The 19,667-nt window shown below is 40.4% G+C and overlaps 1 protein-coding gene across 1 annotated transcript; it reads right to left on the minus strand.

Annotated features, from left to right (window-relative positions):
* Nucleotides 1-778: 778 nt before the first annotated feature.
* On the minus strand, nt 779-19,351 carry LOC148092469 (guanylate-binding protein 6-like). Its single transcript, XM_087820015.1, has 10 exons — nt 19,154-19,351; nt 18,232-18,359; nt 13,481-13,590; nt 13,083-13,279; nt 6,673-6,918; nt 5,043-5,323; nt 4,119-4,331; nt 3,071-3,173; nt 2,564-2,757; nt 779-1,604 (listed from the first exon to the last, which is right to left on the minus strand). The coding sequence occupies exons 1-10, from the start codon at nt 19,341-19,343 to the stop codon at nt 1,383-1,385; spliced, it is 1,884 nt and encodes a 627-aa protein (XP_087676141.1). The 5' UTR covers nt 19,344-19,351; the 3' UTR covers nt 779-1,382.
* Between the last annotated feature and the right edge of the window lie 316 nt (nt 19,352-19,667).

Here is a 19,667-nt window from a genome sequence, read left to right on the forward strand (position 1 = left end):
ACAATAAAAATCATGAGAGCTCCTCTCACCGTTTCCACCATGGAAGACACAGCAAGAAAGCAGCCATCTGTAAATCAGGAAGAGTTCTGACCAAGAACCCACCAATACTGGCACACTGATCTCGAACTAACAGTCTCCAGAACTAGAAGAAATCAATAACTGCTTTTTAAACCACACAATCTATGTAACGTCTTATAGCAGCCTGAGCTAAGACAAACCATGATGCTGATTACTATCATTGTATCTAATTGCTTTCTGATATTTATGTGCCAACACCTGGCCTCCACGTGTCAAGGTGTATCATCCCCAAAACTATCAGGCCATCCAGTTCTGCAATGGCACATGTCCCTTCTGTTTTTGCCTGTAGCAGTGAGGCCACCACTGCACTTTGAAGGATGATAGGATCCCTCTCACCAGTGCATATTCTTACGTTTGGTAATTTGCTTCTAATACCTTAAAAGTATAGTTTGGTGACAGGAAGTACAAGATGCTCTGGCTGAGATTTCAAAGTGAGACAGGAGAGTGTATATCCTAGTTTTGAAGCAAATATAAGGGATTGAGAACAAGGCTCAAATAAAAACAAGATTAGGATACAAATTTTATACTTTCTATACTTAATCTTAAACACCAAATTGTGCAGGCTGATGTCATTTCTAGAAGCAATGAGAACTTTCATCATCTAATAGCCTTTTTTACATTCTTATTATTGTTATAAAATTATTCTTACACTTTACATTTTCTTTATTATTTATTTATGAAATGGTAATACAAGATCTCTCTATAAGATTCAAAAGCAAGAGTATATAATGAAAAACCTGTGACTGGTAAACCCTGATCCCACCCACTTCTCCCAAGTAGGAACTGATAGTACTAGCTTCTTCCAGGGCTCCCATAGATATTCAATGCGTACAAATGTAGGATTGCACAGAATAATTGCATTTTCCCAGTAAACCCATTATACACACTTTGTGTCTCACTTTTTCCACTTTAAATGTATTTTCAAGATTGTTGTATATTTATAAAAATGGGTCTGAACTCTCAATTTATTTACTGGTTGCATAGTATTCCGGTATATGCACATGTTAAATTTATATTACCAATTTACATAGGTGAATATATAAGTAGTTTCCAATCTTTTGTCATTTAAAGTGATAACTCAATGGACTGTTTATAAGTGTATTGATTTAAACATATATATTTCATAAAGTAAACATGCTATATCAAAGAGTATGTGCATTTATTCTATTTAACGTGGGCTCGGCATTTATAAATTTTAGTACACTTTTTATGTTTAAAACGTGAATGAATGAAATAAAAAACAATGCATGCCAAAAACAAGCGATAGCATATATCCACATTCTATAATTTCCTTCAAAGGACAACTATTTCTTTTTAAATAGTGAGCTCAAGCCTCTTATAACAAAATCTACAACTTTACCAAACAATATAGAACTGAGCTCAGGGCCAATTACATCTATGGCTTTTGCAATCCAGTTAGTATCATCATTTTCAGTAGTATCAATCATTTTTTTCAAACGATTGATTTCTGCATTCATCTCTTCAGATTTCTTTCTAAATCCTTCTTGCAGCAGATCTCTTTGAACCTTAAAAAAGGTGAGGAGGGAAGTAAAACTTTTTAAATTCACAGTTTCTCAAGAATTACATTTTGTATTTAAGAACATGTTCTTAAATATTTGAAGTCTTTTCTTTCGCTCTTAAAATTGCTCTCTCTTACACAATCAAGGAAAATTTTGCAACAATACACACTGAAAGAAAGCATTGTTTACAGCTTCACAAATATTCACACATCAGTAGGGTTTTCTGGGATGCTAAGCCTGGCCTGAGGACAAATGTAATATGTGCCAGTCATAATTACAGTTGAGAGGCAACCTTGGTCTGCTGGCACTAACTCTCAGTCCCACTTGGAATAATGTGGTCAACCAAAGTGTGGAAGCCATGGGAAATCCTACATTGTTCTATAGCTCTATTTTAACATGTACAGAGAGCCAATCAGGAATTCTTCCTTTGCCATATGGTAACTTGGGTAAACTATCCACACCTGGAAACAATGCAGCCAGTTTAAAAGCTGTCATTTCCCTGAGTTTTGAAGTCTGGACATTTCTAATGGTTTATTGTGAGCATAGATCTACCTCAGGGTCTTTGGGTGGTAGTAGGGTTCCTGAAAATACATAAGGTTCCTGATAATACATAATGATCTTGGTAAAGCAAACCAGTTGGTGGTCATAATAAATAATGGTGTTTCAAATAGCTGTTTAATCAGGCCACATGAGATCATTTTAAAATGCCCCCAAATAGCACCTCAAATGCTATTTATATTCTCCAAGTATTCAGAGGTGAGATGCTTGTCCTGACCACATCAGAGGTGATTTCAAAGATATTTTCACAAAGAAGGGGGTGGAGGGGAAGATTCAAGGTTTTACTAAAACACAAGTCGTAAATGGCAACGGCGTTTCCTCCCACGGTCTGGCTGTAACCCCCTCCGGCCCAGCGGAGGTACCCGGATAAGGGCCACTGAGCGCCCTGAGGCCACCGCAGGACTTACCTTCAGTTTATGCTCCAACATCGAGTTCTGCTCTCTGATTAGGTTCTCTCTGTCCCTCTCCATCTTCTCCTTCAGTTGACATATATTTTCCTCGAGACTCCTCTTCTGCGCCTCCATCTGCTGCTGCTGCTCCTGCAGTTTCTGTGTCATCAGCTCCTGTTCCTTCTCAGCTGCCTCCTTCCTGGCCCGCTCCTCTGCCCCAGGCAGGTTTGAGAGAGGGAAGGAATGTACGTGAGGATTGATCTCTACCCTCCTGAGCTCAGAGACCAAACCAAACTGGAAAGGGAGGGGGAGTGCTCTGAATTCCCACCTTGGCACCGTCAAGAGCACAGTTCACAGTGCGGCGGGAAAGGCCTGCCTGGCTGCTGTGCCCGAATGTTTTCAGATTTAGCAGAGTACGTCCCACAGAAGAAGCAAACTCTCCTTGTTGCAGGAAGGCTTTGCTCCCGCAGCTGCCCGAGGACACTGCGGGGCCCGCGGCCCACCGTGAGCCCACCCTGCCCGTACCTGCCATGGCCTTCTCCTTGTCCGTGAGCGCTCTGTCCGCCTGCAGGATGGACTTCCCGATGGCCACCTGCGACCGCAGGAAGCTCTGGAGCACCGCCTTTGCCTGAGGAAACAAGAAGGAAAAAGAACTTGATCTCCACTGGGAAGAACAGTGCTGCAAAAACAAGTATGTCCCTGTAATTTTTCCTTCATGATTAAAGCTGCATCGTGTCCTACACAGTGTCCAGGCTCCTTGGAGTGACCAGAGGCCCTCCATGCCCTACTGCCTCCTGTCTCCCTCCAGTGTCTCTCCCAGAGCGGCCTCCTTCTACCCACTGCAGGTTCCAGCCAGGGAGAACCATGTTCACACCTAAAACCCACAGTCTCTGCTGCTTTTTCACATTTGCCTTCCAGGGTGAAATGTCTCCAATTAGTGCTGCTGTTCTCCTCTGTCACTTGCTCGCTGTAACTTCAGGCAAGTCGTTTTAACCCGTCTCTGCCTCTCAGTTCGGATGTGTAAATTGTTGACAAAAAGTGTAGATGCTTCTTAATGCTACTTGAAGGATTAAATTAAAAGTCGAGGGAAAGAGCTTCATAGTGTGCCTTAACAATATCCGTTTGATGTGTATTAGTTGCAAAATCATCATTATTATTTTAATATTATGTGTTCCCATCAGCTAGGGAGCCAATGATCTCAGGTTCATAAGGATTGTAACCCTGTGTGAAGGTGTCTGTGTGTTTGGCTGCCTTTTCTCGTTCGATCAGCCTTGAAAGCAAAGACTCTGACTTTAATTCGTAAACTCTCTGCCTTTGAATGTCATGTGGTTGGATAGAAAAATGATTATTTCTCTTCTGTCTCTTCTGGATTTCAGAAATCCATATTCATTTTTGAGAATGGACTTTTCTTCTCTCTTCAGTAAGACAGAACAAATAATGGGCCCTAAAAGCTAAAATGGTCATGATATCCCCTTGCTCTCATGTTACCCACAACTGGTGCTGTGCTCACAGATTTTCAGGAGACCCTCTTGACTTTAATCAGTAGGATCCCTATGCTCCCCTTGTTCCTCACCTTCACCCCTTTCCTGGGCACTTGCCAGTAGTCCCATTCAATCCTGTCCTTTGCTTCCATGTAGAGCTCGTAACCACCAGGAACAGAGAAAATGCCTGCTGAAATACTTTCCAGTAGGTTCACTGAAAGCTGTTCAAGTTCAGCCTCGCAGTATTTGGTAGATGCCTCTTCATTCCTCCGCACAAACTCATCCTTCTTATCCTTGATGATCCGCTGCAAAGGGAATATAGAGGGATATGATTAGAAGAAAGGAAGAGAGGAGATAAAATTCCATAGAATCTGGTAGAGGGAAGTCTAGCTGTGGTCCTCATGAGCAAAGCACTCTGTTGGAGAAGGACATGGAATAAAGCAGGAATTGCGAGACTCGACTTACTCACAACACTGAAAATGCCACCTGGGGCAGGGGAAAGCTTCTAACCTCCCTGAGTCTCAGGTTCTTCATCAACAACGTTCGACTTGCATTCCCTTGTCCCTATGGTTCCTAGAAGCTCTGACTTTCAGCAATTCCATCTTGGATGACACAGTGATACCACGAGGAGCTCATAGGAGTTCAAAATAGCCTGGAATGAGGGTGTGTTAGGAGAGGTTTGGTTCCTCGAATGGGAGAGTGTTCTCAAAAAAGCGATTAGCCAAGGAATGGCTTTTGGGTGTTCCGGGCAGGCTTGAATTCAATACAAGTATTCTTTTCAGAAAGCTATCTATACTGATTATGCATGAGAGATGAGAGAAATTTTTGCATAAAGTTCCTAAGGTTTGGGGGGAGGAAGGGAAGAAAATGCAGTCTTTTGAAGCTCTATCGCTCATAAGAATCCAAGCTGCTTAATCCAGGAGAGAGAGAGGAGGAAGGGGGTCACAGAAGCTCTTCCAGGCTTCATTCTTCAAGGGAAGGGCCACAAAGGGTAAATAAATACTGAGACAAATTACCACAAGATGCTTCTGGAACACCAGGTTTTCATCCTTGAAGGACTTCTCCATGAAGATTGCAATGGCCTCCTTCTCACAGGCTGCGTGCAGGTCCAGCAGCTCCTGGAGCGTGTCTGTGGGGAATTCCACTAGCTGGTCCATCTGCTGGCTGTAGTGCTCGGCTGCCTTCTGCACGGCCGCTGAGTTCTCAAGCTGGGCCAGAGCTGTCACCGCGTTCTCCAAACAAGGCACTCCTCCACTGTTGATGGCATTCACATAAGTCACCACCAGAGTCTTTAGCCCTAATAAGCCAGGAAATTTAAGGGATAAATATCAAGTTATCATTCAGTGGGATCCAAGATTCTGAGACTACATTTCTAAATCTCTCTCTCTCTCTTTCTCTCTCTCTGTGTCTTTCTCTCTGTTTCTCTCTCTCACAAACACACACATATGCACATTCCCCATGCCACTCCACACACAAACACAAACACATTACCTCCTTCTACTATTCTTGGAGTATGTAGTTAGTTAGATACTAACAATAGGCCAGGAAGCAAATGTAATCACACATCTGATTAAGCCTGATTAAGTGAGGGAAAACAGCTTTTCAGTCACCCTAGGGAGTACACCCAACTAACTGGGATGCAAGAAAATGGCACAGAAGGAATTCCTTTACTAAGTACATGCGCAAAAGCCAAATGATGAAGCAGAACTATAAGGCATGTGCAGTAAGAGCCAAATGAAGGCAATAAAAGGGGGAGGGCACTAGCCTGGGAAAATCTAGGGAAAAGATTGGATAAAAGGACACAAGACCCTAAAGAGACAGGATAATTTGAAAGAAAGCTTGCCCTTTCCCAAACCCCAGGATATATAAGGAAGCTTAACAAGGCCTCCAGGCAATAGCTGCCCTCTAGCCTGCCCTCTCTCTGTCTCCCTGAGAGTGTAATGTTGCTTTTCGCTTTAATAAACCTTGCAACCATTGCTAAAAAGGACTCCGAGGGTCCCTGAAATTATTTTCACACAACACTGTAGAAGATCATATTTCCTCCACTAATACTATTGCCCCACAGACTCTTAATTTTTATGTTTATTCAGACCACAAGGCTAAAACAAATTCAATATCTACCATTATCTAACATACTAAAGGATATCTGGAAAACATAATTTCCCATTAAAAGTATTAGAAGCAAATTGTTTACATAGGTGTACAGATGAGGCAGGGGAACTGCCATTATATTTATTCCTAATTCTGAAGCTTCCAGTAAATTTTCAGAGCTTTGTGGGCTAATATTCATTATTAAATTACCCTAAACTCTCAAAATATGTTTTGTATTCTCCTTGCAAATCACATTCCTTACAAAGGAATTTTTGAGGAAACGGTGTATTCTGTTTTTATACCCAGTTAGTGATTTATTATACTTGAAGATTTTTTATATGTATGGATGCTGCAGACTTTGTTGATAAAGGTTGTAATATTGGAGAGGAATTTATAACCCTCCAATAATGTGATGAGTATACTTTTGTCTTCAATGGAGTCTGAATATCTTTAGACCCAAAATTCAATATAGAACCAAACAGAAATCCTGGAGAACACATCATAGAATATACTAAACAAATATTAGGCCCCACAGAATGTCAAAAGGAGACTCACGTTTCCCGGTGACCAGGATTCCTTTTTTGAGGGTCTTGGTCCTCGCTTGGGTGAAGATGTGATAACAGAAATTCTTTGTTTGTTCCTGGAATTGAGGGTCCAGTTGGTTTTCTTCAACCTTCTCAATATTGGCTAGGAGTTTTTTATCATTTGTTGGCCGGTCAAAGACAAAACACTTCCGTTTTGGAAAGAAATGCCGGATGCACTCTCTGGGGAGATTGGACCTTTGTATTTTGGGATCCATGCCTGAAGGATAAAAAAAAAGGAAAAAAAAGAAACAAGCAACAACAAAGAAACAGATATTACAGTAGGAACAGTCTGAAGAAAGGGACCTAATGATTTTTATGACAGGCATTTTTGTATTTTTGCCTATTCTGTGTCCAACTTCTGTCTATAACTCCTTTAGCAAAGACATCCAAGTACTTCTTTAACATCCAATTTACCAATGATGGAACTCTGGGGAAACATTTTGGACGAGATCAAATATGGTTAAAAAACACATCTATTGCCCGGCCGGGCGTGGCTCAGTGGTTGAGCATCAGCCTAGTATCCAGGCGATTAGGGTTCAATTTCCGGACAGGGCACATGCCCGGGTTGTGGGCTGGATCCCCAGTTGGGGGTGTGCAGGAGGCAGCCAATGAATGACTCTCTCATCATTGATGTTCCTGTCTCTCTCTCCCTCTCCTTTCCTCTCTCTGAAGTCAATAAAAAAACATCTATTGCTGCTATCAGACCTAAAAATGGTAGAGTATTGTCTATAGTGTCTATATTGATTACTGAATGAGTGGCTAACAGAAAAATAGGTCAAATGTAGGGTTTTGGTCTACTTCATCCCAGATGGAAATGAAGCTGTAGACCAAAATGAAGAGCCACAAATAAGCCTTAATGAAACAGTGTTAGAAATAACACGCAGGTTATTCAAGGAAAACTGTTTACATACTAAAAATAATGTGTACAACATTAGTGTTTTGTTTTTTTCAACAAAAACCTCTTAAGAGTGAAGTATCATGCTACCTGACATCAAACTATAATACAATGCTGTGGTAATCAAAATGTAATTTTAAGATATCACCCTTAATCTCTAAACTCTTTAAGGTAAAGAAATATATTTCATTTGACGTGTTGCTCTTGTACCTAGCCAATTTCTCATCGTTTTGAGAAACCATAAACAGAAACATGAAGAAAAGAGTATATAAGTCAGAATTGATATTTCTTTCAAGGTTTCAGCAGATACATGCCTATGTAAATATAACCCATTCAAATAATTTATTACTTTGAAATTATAGCAAGGATAGATATGTGGGAATTGAAAAAAAGCTATGATATGGATAGAAAGAATTAATATCGTTAAAATGTCCATATTGCCCAAAAAGGAAGCAATCTATAGTTTTAATGCAATCCTTGTTAAAATACCAATGGTGTTTTTCACAGCAGTAGAATAAATAATCCAAAAACTTATATGAAACCATGAAAGGCCCCCTGAATAGCCACAGAAACAATGAAAAAGAATAACAAAGTAGAGGCATCATGCCACCTGACATCAAACTATAATACGATGCTGTGGTAATCAAAATGGCAAGGTGCTGAAATAAAAACAGACATATAGATCAATGGAACACAACAGAGAGCCCAGAAACAAACCCACGCAAATATGATCAATTAATATACAACAAAGGAGGCAAAACAACATACAGTGGGGTGAAGACAGTCTTTTCAATAAATGGTGATGGGAAAACTGGACAACTACCAGCAACAAATGACACTACACCGCCTTCTGACACCATATACAAGAATAAGCTCAGCCCGGATGGCCTGGCTCAGCGGTTGAGCATCGACCGAGGATCCAGGAGATCGAGGTTCCTTCTCAGTCAGGGCGCACGCGTGAAGTGCGGGCTCGATCCCCAGTAGGGGCGTGCAGGAGGCAGCCGGTCAATGACTCGCTCATCATTGATGTTTTCCTCTCTCTCTCTCTCCCTTCCTCTCTCTGAAATCAATACAGACATATTTTTTCAAAAATTTTTTAAAAAGGAGAGAGAAACAAGATGGCGGTGAAGGTAACAGCTGTACCCGCCGCTCCCGCAACCACATCAAAATTACAACTAAAATACAGAAGCACCATCACTCAGAGCTTCCTGAGATCTGGCTGAACAGAAGCCCCACAACCAGGGGACTGAAGAAGCACCGAGACGGTAGGAGGGGCGGAGACGCGGGCGGATCGGGGCTGAATCTTCGAGAGGCGGCCGCGGGCGCACACCCGGTGCCGTGGGGAGGGAATCTCGGCGGCGGAGGTTTCCCGGAGGAGCGAGGGGTCCCAGCCCCACAGCAGGCCCCCAGCCCAGGGCTCCAGGACCAAGAAGAGACACCCCCACTACTCCGGGCTGTGAAACCAGCGGGGACTGTGGCTGAGGGTCGCGGAGGCTGCGGGAACCCCAGGCTCTCCTCTTAGAGGGCCCGCACACGGACTCACTCAGACACGCTCCCTCTGAGCTCAGCGCCGGGCAGCAGCTAGACAGGAACCTGGGACACTCGGGGAGGAACTAACCTGCCTGAGATCCGGGCGAGAGGGGGAGGGGCGGCTTCCTCCCAGGCAGAAGGGCTGGCAGAGGCCGTAGCTCCCTTGGCGAGTCCTCCCCGCACACAGCGGCAGGCAGGCGCCATATTTGAACCGCCAGCACCTGACTCACACCTTTGGCCCCGCCCCTCCCCACCTGCAGCTCATCCAGGCCATTTCTATGCAAGTGGCCTCTCAAGCTTCATGCTTAGGACTTTCCTAAAATCTCTCAAACAAGCAGAAGCGGGCCCCATATGGCTTGGTAAGTGGCCCCAGGCCTGGAACTAGCAGCAGCCTGCATTGGCTCATAGCTTGGCCTCTCCTGGACACCACCAAGCCCAGCACAAGTAGCAGCCAACTACGGTTTGCTGTGTAGCTCATGCTGGGTGGCCCTGAGCAAGGCACAGGCACAGGCTGACTTTGCATCTGCCGGGAGGCCCCAGAGACAGTGCACCTGGTGCTCAAGACTTGACCATGCTGGATTACAATCCTACCACATCCATGAGTGACACTCAAGGGGCGCACTTGGTGAACACCAAAGCTCCACTGAAGTAAATCCTTATCTATAAGGGTGTCTCCAGCACAACAGCTCTTTGGTTGTAGTTGTAGCTGGTCCTCACAGCTGATTGGCCTGGGGGTCAGTTCCTCCCAGGGATGCCAACAGTAACCAAGGCTCAACTACAACAGGACAGTGCACACAGCCCACACAGGGGAGCACCTAGAAGGCCCAGCTCAGGTGACTGGGGAAGCTAAGCCACTGGACCCTACAGGACACCTACTACACAAAGCCACTCTACATATTCCAGGAGACATAGCAGCTCTACCTAATACATAGAAACAAACACCCGGAAGCAGCCAAAATGTGGAGGCAAAGAAACATATCACAAAGGAAAGAACAGAAGAAATCTCTAGAAGAGGAACTAAATGAAATAGATCCAAGCAACCTAACAGATAGAGAGTTCAGAATAATGGCTATAAGGATGTTTAAGCAGACTGTTAGGGAATAACTGAGAAAATCGATAGCATAATAAAGTACCAATTTGAAATGAAGGTTAAGGAACTGAAATGAAGAATAATTTACATGGAATCAACAGTAGAGTAGAGGATGCTAATAATCAAACCAGCAATTTGGAACATGAGGAAACAAAAAACACCCAACCAGAAGAGCAAAAAGAAAAAAGAACCCAGAAATATGAAGATAGTATAAGGAGCCTCTGGGACAACTTCAAGAGGCCCAACATTTGTATTATTGGGGTGACAGAAGGGGAAGAAAGAGACCAAGGAATTGAAAACCTATTTGAAAAAAGAATTACACAAAACTTCCCCTACCTGGGGAAAGAAATCGACTTACAAGTCCAGGAAGCACAGAGGGTCCCAAACAAGAGGAACCCAAAGAGGCCCACAGCAAGACACATCATAATTAAAATGCCAAAGGTTAAAGACAAAGAGAGAATCTTAAAAGCAGCAAGAGAAAAGCAGTTAATTATCTACAAGGAAGCACCCATATGACTGTCAGCTGATTTCTCAACAGAAACTTTACAGGCCAGAAGGGAGTGGCAAGAAATATTCAAAGTGATGAAAAACAGAACTACAACCAAGATTGCTCTACCCAGCAAAGCTATCATTTAGAATTGAAGGTCAGATAAAGAGCTTCTCAGACAAGGAAAAGCTAAAGGAGTTCATCACCACCAGACCAGCACTACAGGAAAAGTTGAAGGGTCTTCTTTAAGAAGCAGCTAATGAACAGAAGAATCTGATGAAACTAAATATATCCAAAGACATTGACGCATACAACAGATGATCATATTTCAGAGGGAAGGGGGGAGGAGGGTGGGAAGAGAGTAACCAAAGAAGTTATATAACCCATGGACACAGTTAATAACAGGGTGAAGGCCTGGGAAGGGGGTGGAGGGGATCAATGGGAGGGAAAATGGGATACCTGTAATATTCTCAACAATAAAGATAAATTTAAAAAGTAAAAAAAAAATTTTTAAAGAATAAACTCAAAATGGATTAAAGACTTAAGACTCAAAGCCATAAAACCCTTAGAAGAAAACATAGGCAGTAAAATCTCAGTCATTTTTCTTAGCAATATATTGTTTTTTACATTGCTCCTCTGGCAAGGGAAACAAAAAAATGAGCAAATGGGACTACATCAAACTAAAACTTTTTGCACAACAAAGAAAACCATCAACAAAACAAAAAGACAACCTCCTCAATGGGAGAACATATTCTCCAATGACACACTTGATAAGGGATTAATATCCAGAAGTTATGAAGAATTCATACTACTCAATATAGAAACAACAATTGGGTTAAAAAGTGAGCTGAGGACCTGGATAGAAACTTCTCCAATGAGTCATACAGATGGCCAATACATATATGAAAACATGCTCAACATAACTAATCACAGAACTGTAACTTAAAACCACGCCAAGGTATCACTTCATACATGTCTGAAAGGCTCTCATCAATAAATCAACAAACAACAAGTGTGGATGTGGAGAAAAGGGAACCCTCGTGCACTGTGGGTGGGAATGCAGATTTGTGCAGCTACTGTGGAAAACAGTAAGGCGATTCCTCAAAAAATTAAGAAGAGAACTACCTTATGACCCAGTGACTTCACTTCTGGGTATATATCCAAAGAAATCCAAAATACTAATTCAAAAGAATATATGCCCCCTAATATAACTGCAGCATTATTTACAATAGCCAAGATATAGAAGTACCCCAAGTGCCCAACGATAGATAAGTAGATAAAAAAGAGGCAATACATTTACACAATGGAATATTACTCAGCCATAAAAAAGAATGAAAACTTACCATTTGTGACAGCATGGATAAACCTAGAGGGTACTATGCTTATTGAAATGAGTTAAACAGAGAAAGACAAGTATCATATAATTTCACCTATATGTGGACTCTAAAGAACAAAATAAAGTAAAATTGAAACAGACTATAGATAGAGAGAACAAAGTGATGGCTGCATGAGAAGGGAGAGGTTGGACGTCTGGGTGAAAAAGGTGAAGGGACTAACAAATACAAGTTGGTAGTTACAAAATAGTCTTGGGGATGTAAAATACAGTATAGGAAAAATAGTTAATAATACTGTAATAACTATGTATGGTGCCAGGTGGGTACTTAAAATATAGGAGGTATCACTTTGTAAAGTATGCAATATCTAACCGCTATGCTGTACACATGAAAATAATACAAAATAATATTAAATGTAAACTTTAATTGAAATATAAAATTATTTTTAAAAGAAAAAGATTCTGATATAGAAATTAAAATGTATATTCTGATAAATATCAAAAATGTCACAAATGCATAGACTAAAAAGAAAAAATATACTTCTTCCAGTTTATTACAACATAATGCCATTTTTATTGATAACACATGTATGAAGACATTAGAAAGTCATATGCCCATTTTAGAAGAATAATATCTAACTATGTGAATGATTTTTTTTTCATTGGATAGGCTTGTCATTGTAATTTTATTCCCAGCAAGTATTTGATCAGTTGTTTTCCTCAACATGGAAAAGCAGAAGCTAAAATAACAAACAAAAGTGCCTGGTCTTTAGAAGGCTTTAGCATCCCTGTATTCTAGGTTACAATTGGATGCTAAATTACATATTGGGGAAAGAACAAATTGGTTATGAATCATTTTACTCTACTTCAGGCTCTACTTTTCTTAAGTGGACTTAAACTCCAGTCCACAGCGCTTTTCAACCCCTCTCCCAGCCATCTTTTCTACAGACTTCATGTAGTCTCAAGTACAAATGCAACTCCAGACATGGTGTCTAATACCTCGCACCCTGTATTGGACCATCCACTGCCCAGCCATGTGCTGTTACCTGGAACCAGCTTCAAGGCATTCTCCAGGTACTCATCTTCTGTGACAGGGTGACCATTTAACATCAGCTCCAGGGTGAAATCCCGCACAGTCCAGATAAAGTCTGGAAAAAAACTCACAAACTCTGTGGAATCATCTACTCCATCTGATGTAGGAGAGGACTTTGCCCTGATGAGTTCTGTCAGCTCTGTCACATAACTAGGACTTGGCTAAGGAAAATAAACTTTCTACCCACAATTCCCTATTTCTCTAACAAAATAATGTATTATAAACAGTCCCTTTTGCTATGGTTCCTTCTGGTCCACCAAAGGCAATCTAGTGAGAAGGAAGGAGAAACTGACTGGATCTGCATTCCCAGAGACTCCATGACACACAGTGGTTTGGTTCCTGGAAGGATACTGCAGGTGCTCCAGGGCCTGGTGGTTGATGGTGCTCATGCTGTTGTAGACAAAGGTGCTGCTCAGGAGCACGGCCAGGGCAAAGATCCATGAGTCATTCTTAGGGTTGCCCTGGAAGCACATTAGGTCAAGACATTTAGGAGTTTACCCTGTAGAACTTCATTCAGACACTGAGTTTAGCAGCCTGTTAGTTTTATTTCAGCTATGTACTCACCATGCAAAGAAATAAGTTTGAAGACAGGAGTAAATACACATATTGGCTTTGACAATTACAAAACATTTCTTGTGATTGAATTTTTTCATATATAAAAGGATTTTGTGATCACATGGCTTTCTTTTGACTCAATTGGATGAAATAAAATAACATATAGAAAAGCTTATACATCCTTCCAATGTATTCTTTATTTCTGCTATGTCATTCTTCATTTCTGAATAGTCACTTTTCTTAGTTTCCATATCTTTTTTTCATGCTGTTGAGCATCTTTACAATCAGTATTCTGAACTTTGTATCTGAGAAATTGCTTATCTCCATTTCAGTTAGCTCACTTAGGCCTGGATGGCTTCACAAGGGAGTTTTACCAAACATTCAAAGAAGAATTAACACCTATTCTACTGAAACTATTTCAAAAAATCCAAGAGGAAGGAACACTTCCAAACTCTCTTTATGAGGCCAGCATTAGCCCAATTCCAAAACCAGATAAAGACACTACAAAGAAAGAGAATTACAGGCCAATATCCCTGATGAACATAGATGCTAAAATCCTCAACAAAATATTAGCAAATCAGATCCAGCAATATGTTGAAAAGATCATACACCATGACCAAGTGGGGTTTATTCCAGGGATGCAAAGCTGGTACAGTATTTGCAAATCAATAAGCATGATACATCACATAAACAAATTGAAAGACAAAAATCACACGATCATATCAATAGATGCAGAAAAAGCATTCGATAAAATCCAACACCCATTTCTGATAAAAACTCTCAGCAAAGTGGGAATAGAGGGAACATACCTCAACATAATAAAGGCCGTATATGACAAACCTACAGCCAACATCATACTCAAAGGGCAAAAACTAAAACCATTTCCTTTAAGAACAAGAAGAAGACAGGGATGTCACTTTCACCAATCTTATTCAACATAGTAGTAAAAGTCCTAGCCATAGTGATCAGACAAGAAGAAAACATAAAAGGCATCCAAATTGGAAAAGAGGAAACAAAACTGTCATTATTTGCAGATGGCATGATATTGTACATAGAGAATCCTAAAAACTTCACCAAAAAACTACTGGATTTAATAAATGAATTCAGGAAGGTAGCAGGATACAAAATTAACACCCAGAAATCAATGGCATTTTTATATACCAATAATGTACTCTCAGAGAACTAAAAAAAAATCTCATTTGCCATTGCAACTAAAAATATAAGATACCTAGGAATAAACTTAACCAAAGATGTAAAAAACCTTTACTTGGAAAACTACAGGACACTGAAAAAAGAAATAGAGGAAGATATAAATAAATGGAAAAATATACCATGTTCATGGAATGGAAGAATTAACATCATTAAAATGTCCATGCTACCCAAAGCAATGTATAAATTCAATCCAATCCCTATTAAATTACCAACTGCATATTTCGCAGATCTAGAACAAACATTTTGAAAATTTGTATGGAACCAAAAAACACCCCAAATAGCCATGGCAATCTTGAGAAAGAAGAACAAAGTTGGAGGCATCACAATACCAGATATCAAGTTATACTGCAAAGCCACTGTAATCAAAACAGCCTGGTACTGGCACAAGAACAGACATATAGATCAGTGGAACAGAACAGAGAACCCAGAAATTGACCCATGCCATTATGATCAATTAAAATTTGACAAAGGAGGCAAAAACATACAATGGAGTAAAGACAGTCTGTTCAATAAATGGTGTTGGGAAAATTGGACCGCTGCATGCCAAAAAACGAAATTAGACCACCAACTTACGCCATACACAAAACTAAATTCAAAATGGATAAAAGACTTAAATGTAAGACATGAAATCATAAAAATCCTAGAGGAAAACATAGGCAGCAAAATCTCAAACATTTCTTGTAGCAATATGTTTGCTGATACATCTCCTAGGACAAGAGAAACAAAGGAGAAAATAGACAAATAGGACTGCATCAAAACAAAAAGCTTCTACACAGCAAAAGAAACCATCAACAAAACGAAAAGGGAGCCCACTGTATGGGAGAACATATTTGCCAATGACACATCGGAACATAGGGTTAATATCCAAAATATATAAGGAACTCATACAACTTAACAAAAGGAAGACAAACAATCCAATTTAAAAAATGGGCAAAGGACCTAAAGAGACAATTCTCCAAAGAGGACAGACAAATGGCTAAGAGACATATGAAAAAATGCTCAATGTCACCAATCATCAGAGAGATGCAAATTAAAACCACAATGAGGTATCACTTCACACCTGTCAGAATGGCTGCCATCAACAAATCAACAAACAACAAGTGCTGGTGAGGGCATCTTAGTACACTGTTGGTGGGAATGCAGACTGGTGCAACCACTATGGAAAGCAGTATAAACTTTTCTCAAAAAATTACAAATTCACCTGCCATTTGACCCAGTGATCCCACTTCTAGGAATATATCCTAAGGAACCCAAAACACCAATCACAAAGAACTTCTGCACCCCTATGTTCATAGCAGTGCAATTTACAATAGCTAAGATCTGGAAACAGCCCAAGTGCCCATCAGTAGATGAGTGGATAAAAAAGCTGTGGCACATTTACACCATGGAATACTATGCAGCTGTAAAGAAGAAAGATATTTTATCCTTTGGCACAGCATGAAAGGAACTAGAAAGTATTATGCTAAGTGAAATAAGCCAGTCAGAGAAAGACAAATACCACATGATCTCATTTATATGTGGAATATAATAAACAAAATAAACTGATGAACAAAATGGATCCAGAGACATAGAAGCATGGAACAGATTGAGAGATCTCAAGAGAAGATGGGGAGGGGAGTGTGGGTGGGGAGAGATTAATCAAAGAACTTAAATGTTTATAAGCATAACCCATGGACACAGCTATTGGTATGGGGAAAGCCTGTGGGTAGGATGGATGTGGGGTGGAGGGGATTAATTCAATGGGGATAAAAAAGGGACATCTGTAATATTTTAAATAAAAAGATAAAGAAACTAAAAAAGATAAATGAATGAATGAAAATAAATACATACATAAATAAATAAATAAATAAATAAATAAATAAGAAGAAAAAAAAAGAAAGAAAGAAAAGTTTAGCACAGTACCTGTTGTGCAACTAGGTTCAATGAAGAGTGTTACCACATATTCATTCTACACCATTTGTTGGTCATGAACTACATAAAATATACCATAGTTAACATAACTGGGGATATATTCAAGAAATGTTTTTGAGTAACTACTGAATATTTCCACTGCTGGTAAATTTAAAAAGCAGTTGAAAGTGAGAAATACTACTTTCAAGACGAGTATTTTGCAGCCGTATGAGACACCTATAACAAAGAATGCAACAAAGATAACAATATCTACAGGCGGCTTACATCTGAATAATGTATAGAAGCACTGGAACCTATAGATGTAGTCAATAAAAATTTACAGGTCCATCATGGAAGACCAGAGCTCTAAAAGTTGGAAAATTTCACAGAACACAAAGTTTTCCTCAGCATCTTGACAGAAAATGAAAGACCTGGTAGAATGTGAACTTGAAGAAATGAAGGTATCCTATGGGCAGAAAGACCCACGGAAGCAAAAGTAGACATGGCAGAATACAGGGGTCTTTTCAATAAAAGTAGACTTAGTTGATCTCACTGGAACAGGAGGTAGGTCAAGAAGTTTAGGCTGGAGAGTAAGCCTAGTGCAACCAGATGAAGGACCTTTAAGGCCGGGTTAATTTGTTTGTATAAAATACAGCGGAATCTTTTTCTAATATAAACAGTGTCTAAAGTTGTTCCCTAGAGCAAAGTGAAAAATGCCTAGAAGACGCAATAATAAATTCTTGGAGGGAAATGCTGATTCATTAATTTATCTTCTCAAAGCCCAATTTAAATAAAATGATTACCATAAAAAGTATCACTTATGACAGCAATAGGTTGTTTAGACAGCAAGACTCTTTAATATATAAAAATAAACACAAAATGGATAACTCTTCTTTGGTAGAAATAGAGAGTTGTAGAAATTTAGGTACTATTTCCAAATAAGTCTCAAACTAAAGCAGAAAAGGAGAAATCATGCATTTACCCCTTAGTAGAAAAATAAAATATCAAAAACTCATCTACATGTATTGTAGGACAAACACATGCTTTGATAGAACCGTCCGTCTCCTTCAGAGGTGCCTCAAAGTCTTCCAGAATGCTCTGTGAGTACTTGATAATCTTCACCACAGGACTGCAGACTCTTTGAGGGCAGAACTTTGACTTTGGTCACTAGTATCTACAGTACTAATTTAGAGACCTGGGAATATGGTGCTCAGTAATTATTTAGTAAATTGAATGAAATTATTCACCCAGTGCCAAGAAATAAAAGAAAATTTTACTCAAAGTACCATGACACCTTACCTCGAAGTAAGAGTCAAACCAATGAAAATTTGCCTGATATATAGTTGGATTTCAAGATTTCACAAATAGAACAAGCAGTTAAGTTAAAGAGATCATTATGAGAATATCCAGACTGAAAACAATGTGTCTGTGACTCTCTGCCTTACCTTTTCCACATCGCCCAGGCCCTCGGTGTCCAGAAGGACCAGAGTGCAATCAGTCTTAGAGGGGTGAGGCACACACCACATCCAGATGCCCTTGGTTTCAGACTGCACCGTAGAGCCCAGAGGGAAGCCTATCATGGAAGGGGAGACCCAACACACAGTGACGACAGACAATCTAAGCAGCCAAGGGCTACAAAGTCAGACTTGTTGCACTGTAAGAACCCCAGAATATAAGCTAGTGCTTTCTCTATTTTGTAAGAATGCTTCACTTTGTATGTCATCTATTTCAAGGAGGAGGTGAATGTCAACTGTGAGAATGATACCCAGCAAGGGCTCGAAATGGAGGCAGGGGGCATCCATGAACCAGACACAATAAAGGTCACTGAATACCATACGAGCATTTTAAAAGAACAGTCTAGTGCAAACCGGGCAGAGGTAGATAACAGAGAGACATCTAAAGAAAAATAAATTGAGATAATATTTTTTCCAGTCAAAGTGATTAAAAAAAAAAAATGGCAGAGTGTGGAGAGAGGTTATTAGCCACAATGGGATGTGAACTCACAATAATTTTTAAACATGGTGATTGATATTCAAACATCTTTATATGCTGATAGGAATATTTCATAGAGAAAGCAAAACATGTTATAAGAGAGAGAGGTCGCCCAATTTCAAGACCCCAGTGCTTGCACAGGTAAAACAAGGCAGGAGTCTGCCCATTGGTAGGAGAGAGTTTCCTTAATAGGAGTAAAACAATGAATATGGCAAGAAAATACATTCGGGTAATAGTTTACTGGTGAGAATTAGAATTAGAAGGTTGGTTTATCGAGAGGAGTTTGGTTCTCTCTTCATGTACCAGGGAAGAGAGCTGATAAGCTGTGATATAGGTGGAGTCAAGAAATTGACCCCTGCCTGAGGCCACACTCACCATGGTTCTGTCCTGCAAGACGATTCATCAAGTAGGACTTGCCTGTACGATACAGTCCTACAATGGCCACGACCACCACTGGCTGAGAAATCTGGTCAAGAATCTGCAGAGCTTCCTGATTCACTGACAGCTGCTCATTGCTGTTTTCCACCAGACAAATGGGGGCCACCATGCTGGGTATGGATGCCATGGCAACCTGCTAACCTAGAAGGGCATCCCAGTAGAAATAAGATTATAACATTCTCTGATGCAGAATTATGCAAAGCACCCATCGCCTTAGAACAGCGAGTGTTCTGCTTTGTTTCTGGCACAGTAAGCATAGGCTAAGCCCTGCGATAAAAATTCATCGCTTCTTGGTTCTGTCCTTACAGTGGATCTTCGCAGGGGCCCAAGTGTTCCCAGTGCTGTGAGGATCTCAGTTGAGTATTATTGCCAGCACTGGGCAGCCTCGTTATAATGCACGAAGTAGTTGGCTCTACCCAAGGCGAGAATCACCAGTGAGGAGCAAAGCCAT

This window comes from Miniopterus natalensis, chromosome 9, assembly GCF_054644295.1.
Source record: "Miniopterus natalensis isolate mMinNat1 chromosome 9, mMinNat1.hap1, whole genome shotgun sequence".
Taxonomy (NCBI): Eukaryota; Metazoa; Chordata; class Mammalia; order Chiroptera; family Miniopteridae; genus Miniopterus; species Miniopterus natalensis.

Excerpts from the sequence above, each read along its gene's own strand:
- LOC148092469 (XM_087820015.1), bottom strand. The coding sequence starts at position 19,343 with ATGGCATCCATACCCAGCATGGTGGCCCCCATTTGTCTGGTGGAAAAC. Across the intron at positions 4,332-5,042 it reads TGTTCCAGAAGCATCTTGTG|CGGATCATCAAGGATAAGAA; the intron begins GTAATTTGTCTC and ends TTCCCTTTGCAG. Across the intron at positions 1,605-2,563 it reads TGTTGGAGCATAAACTGAAG|GTTCAAAGAGATCTGCTGCA; the intron begins GTAAGTCCTGCG and ends ACCTTTTTTAAG.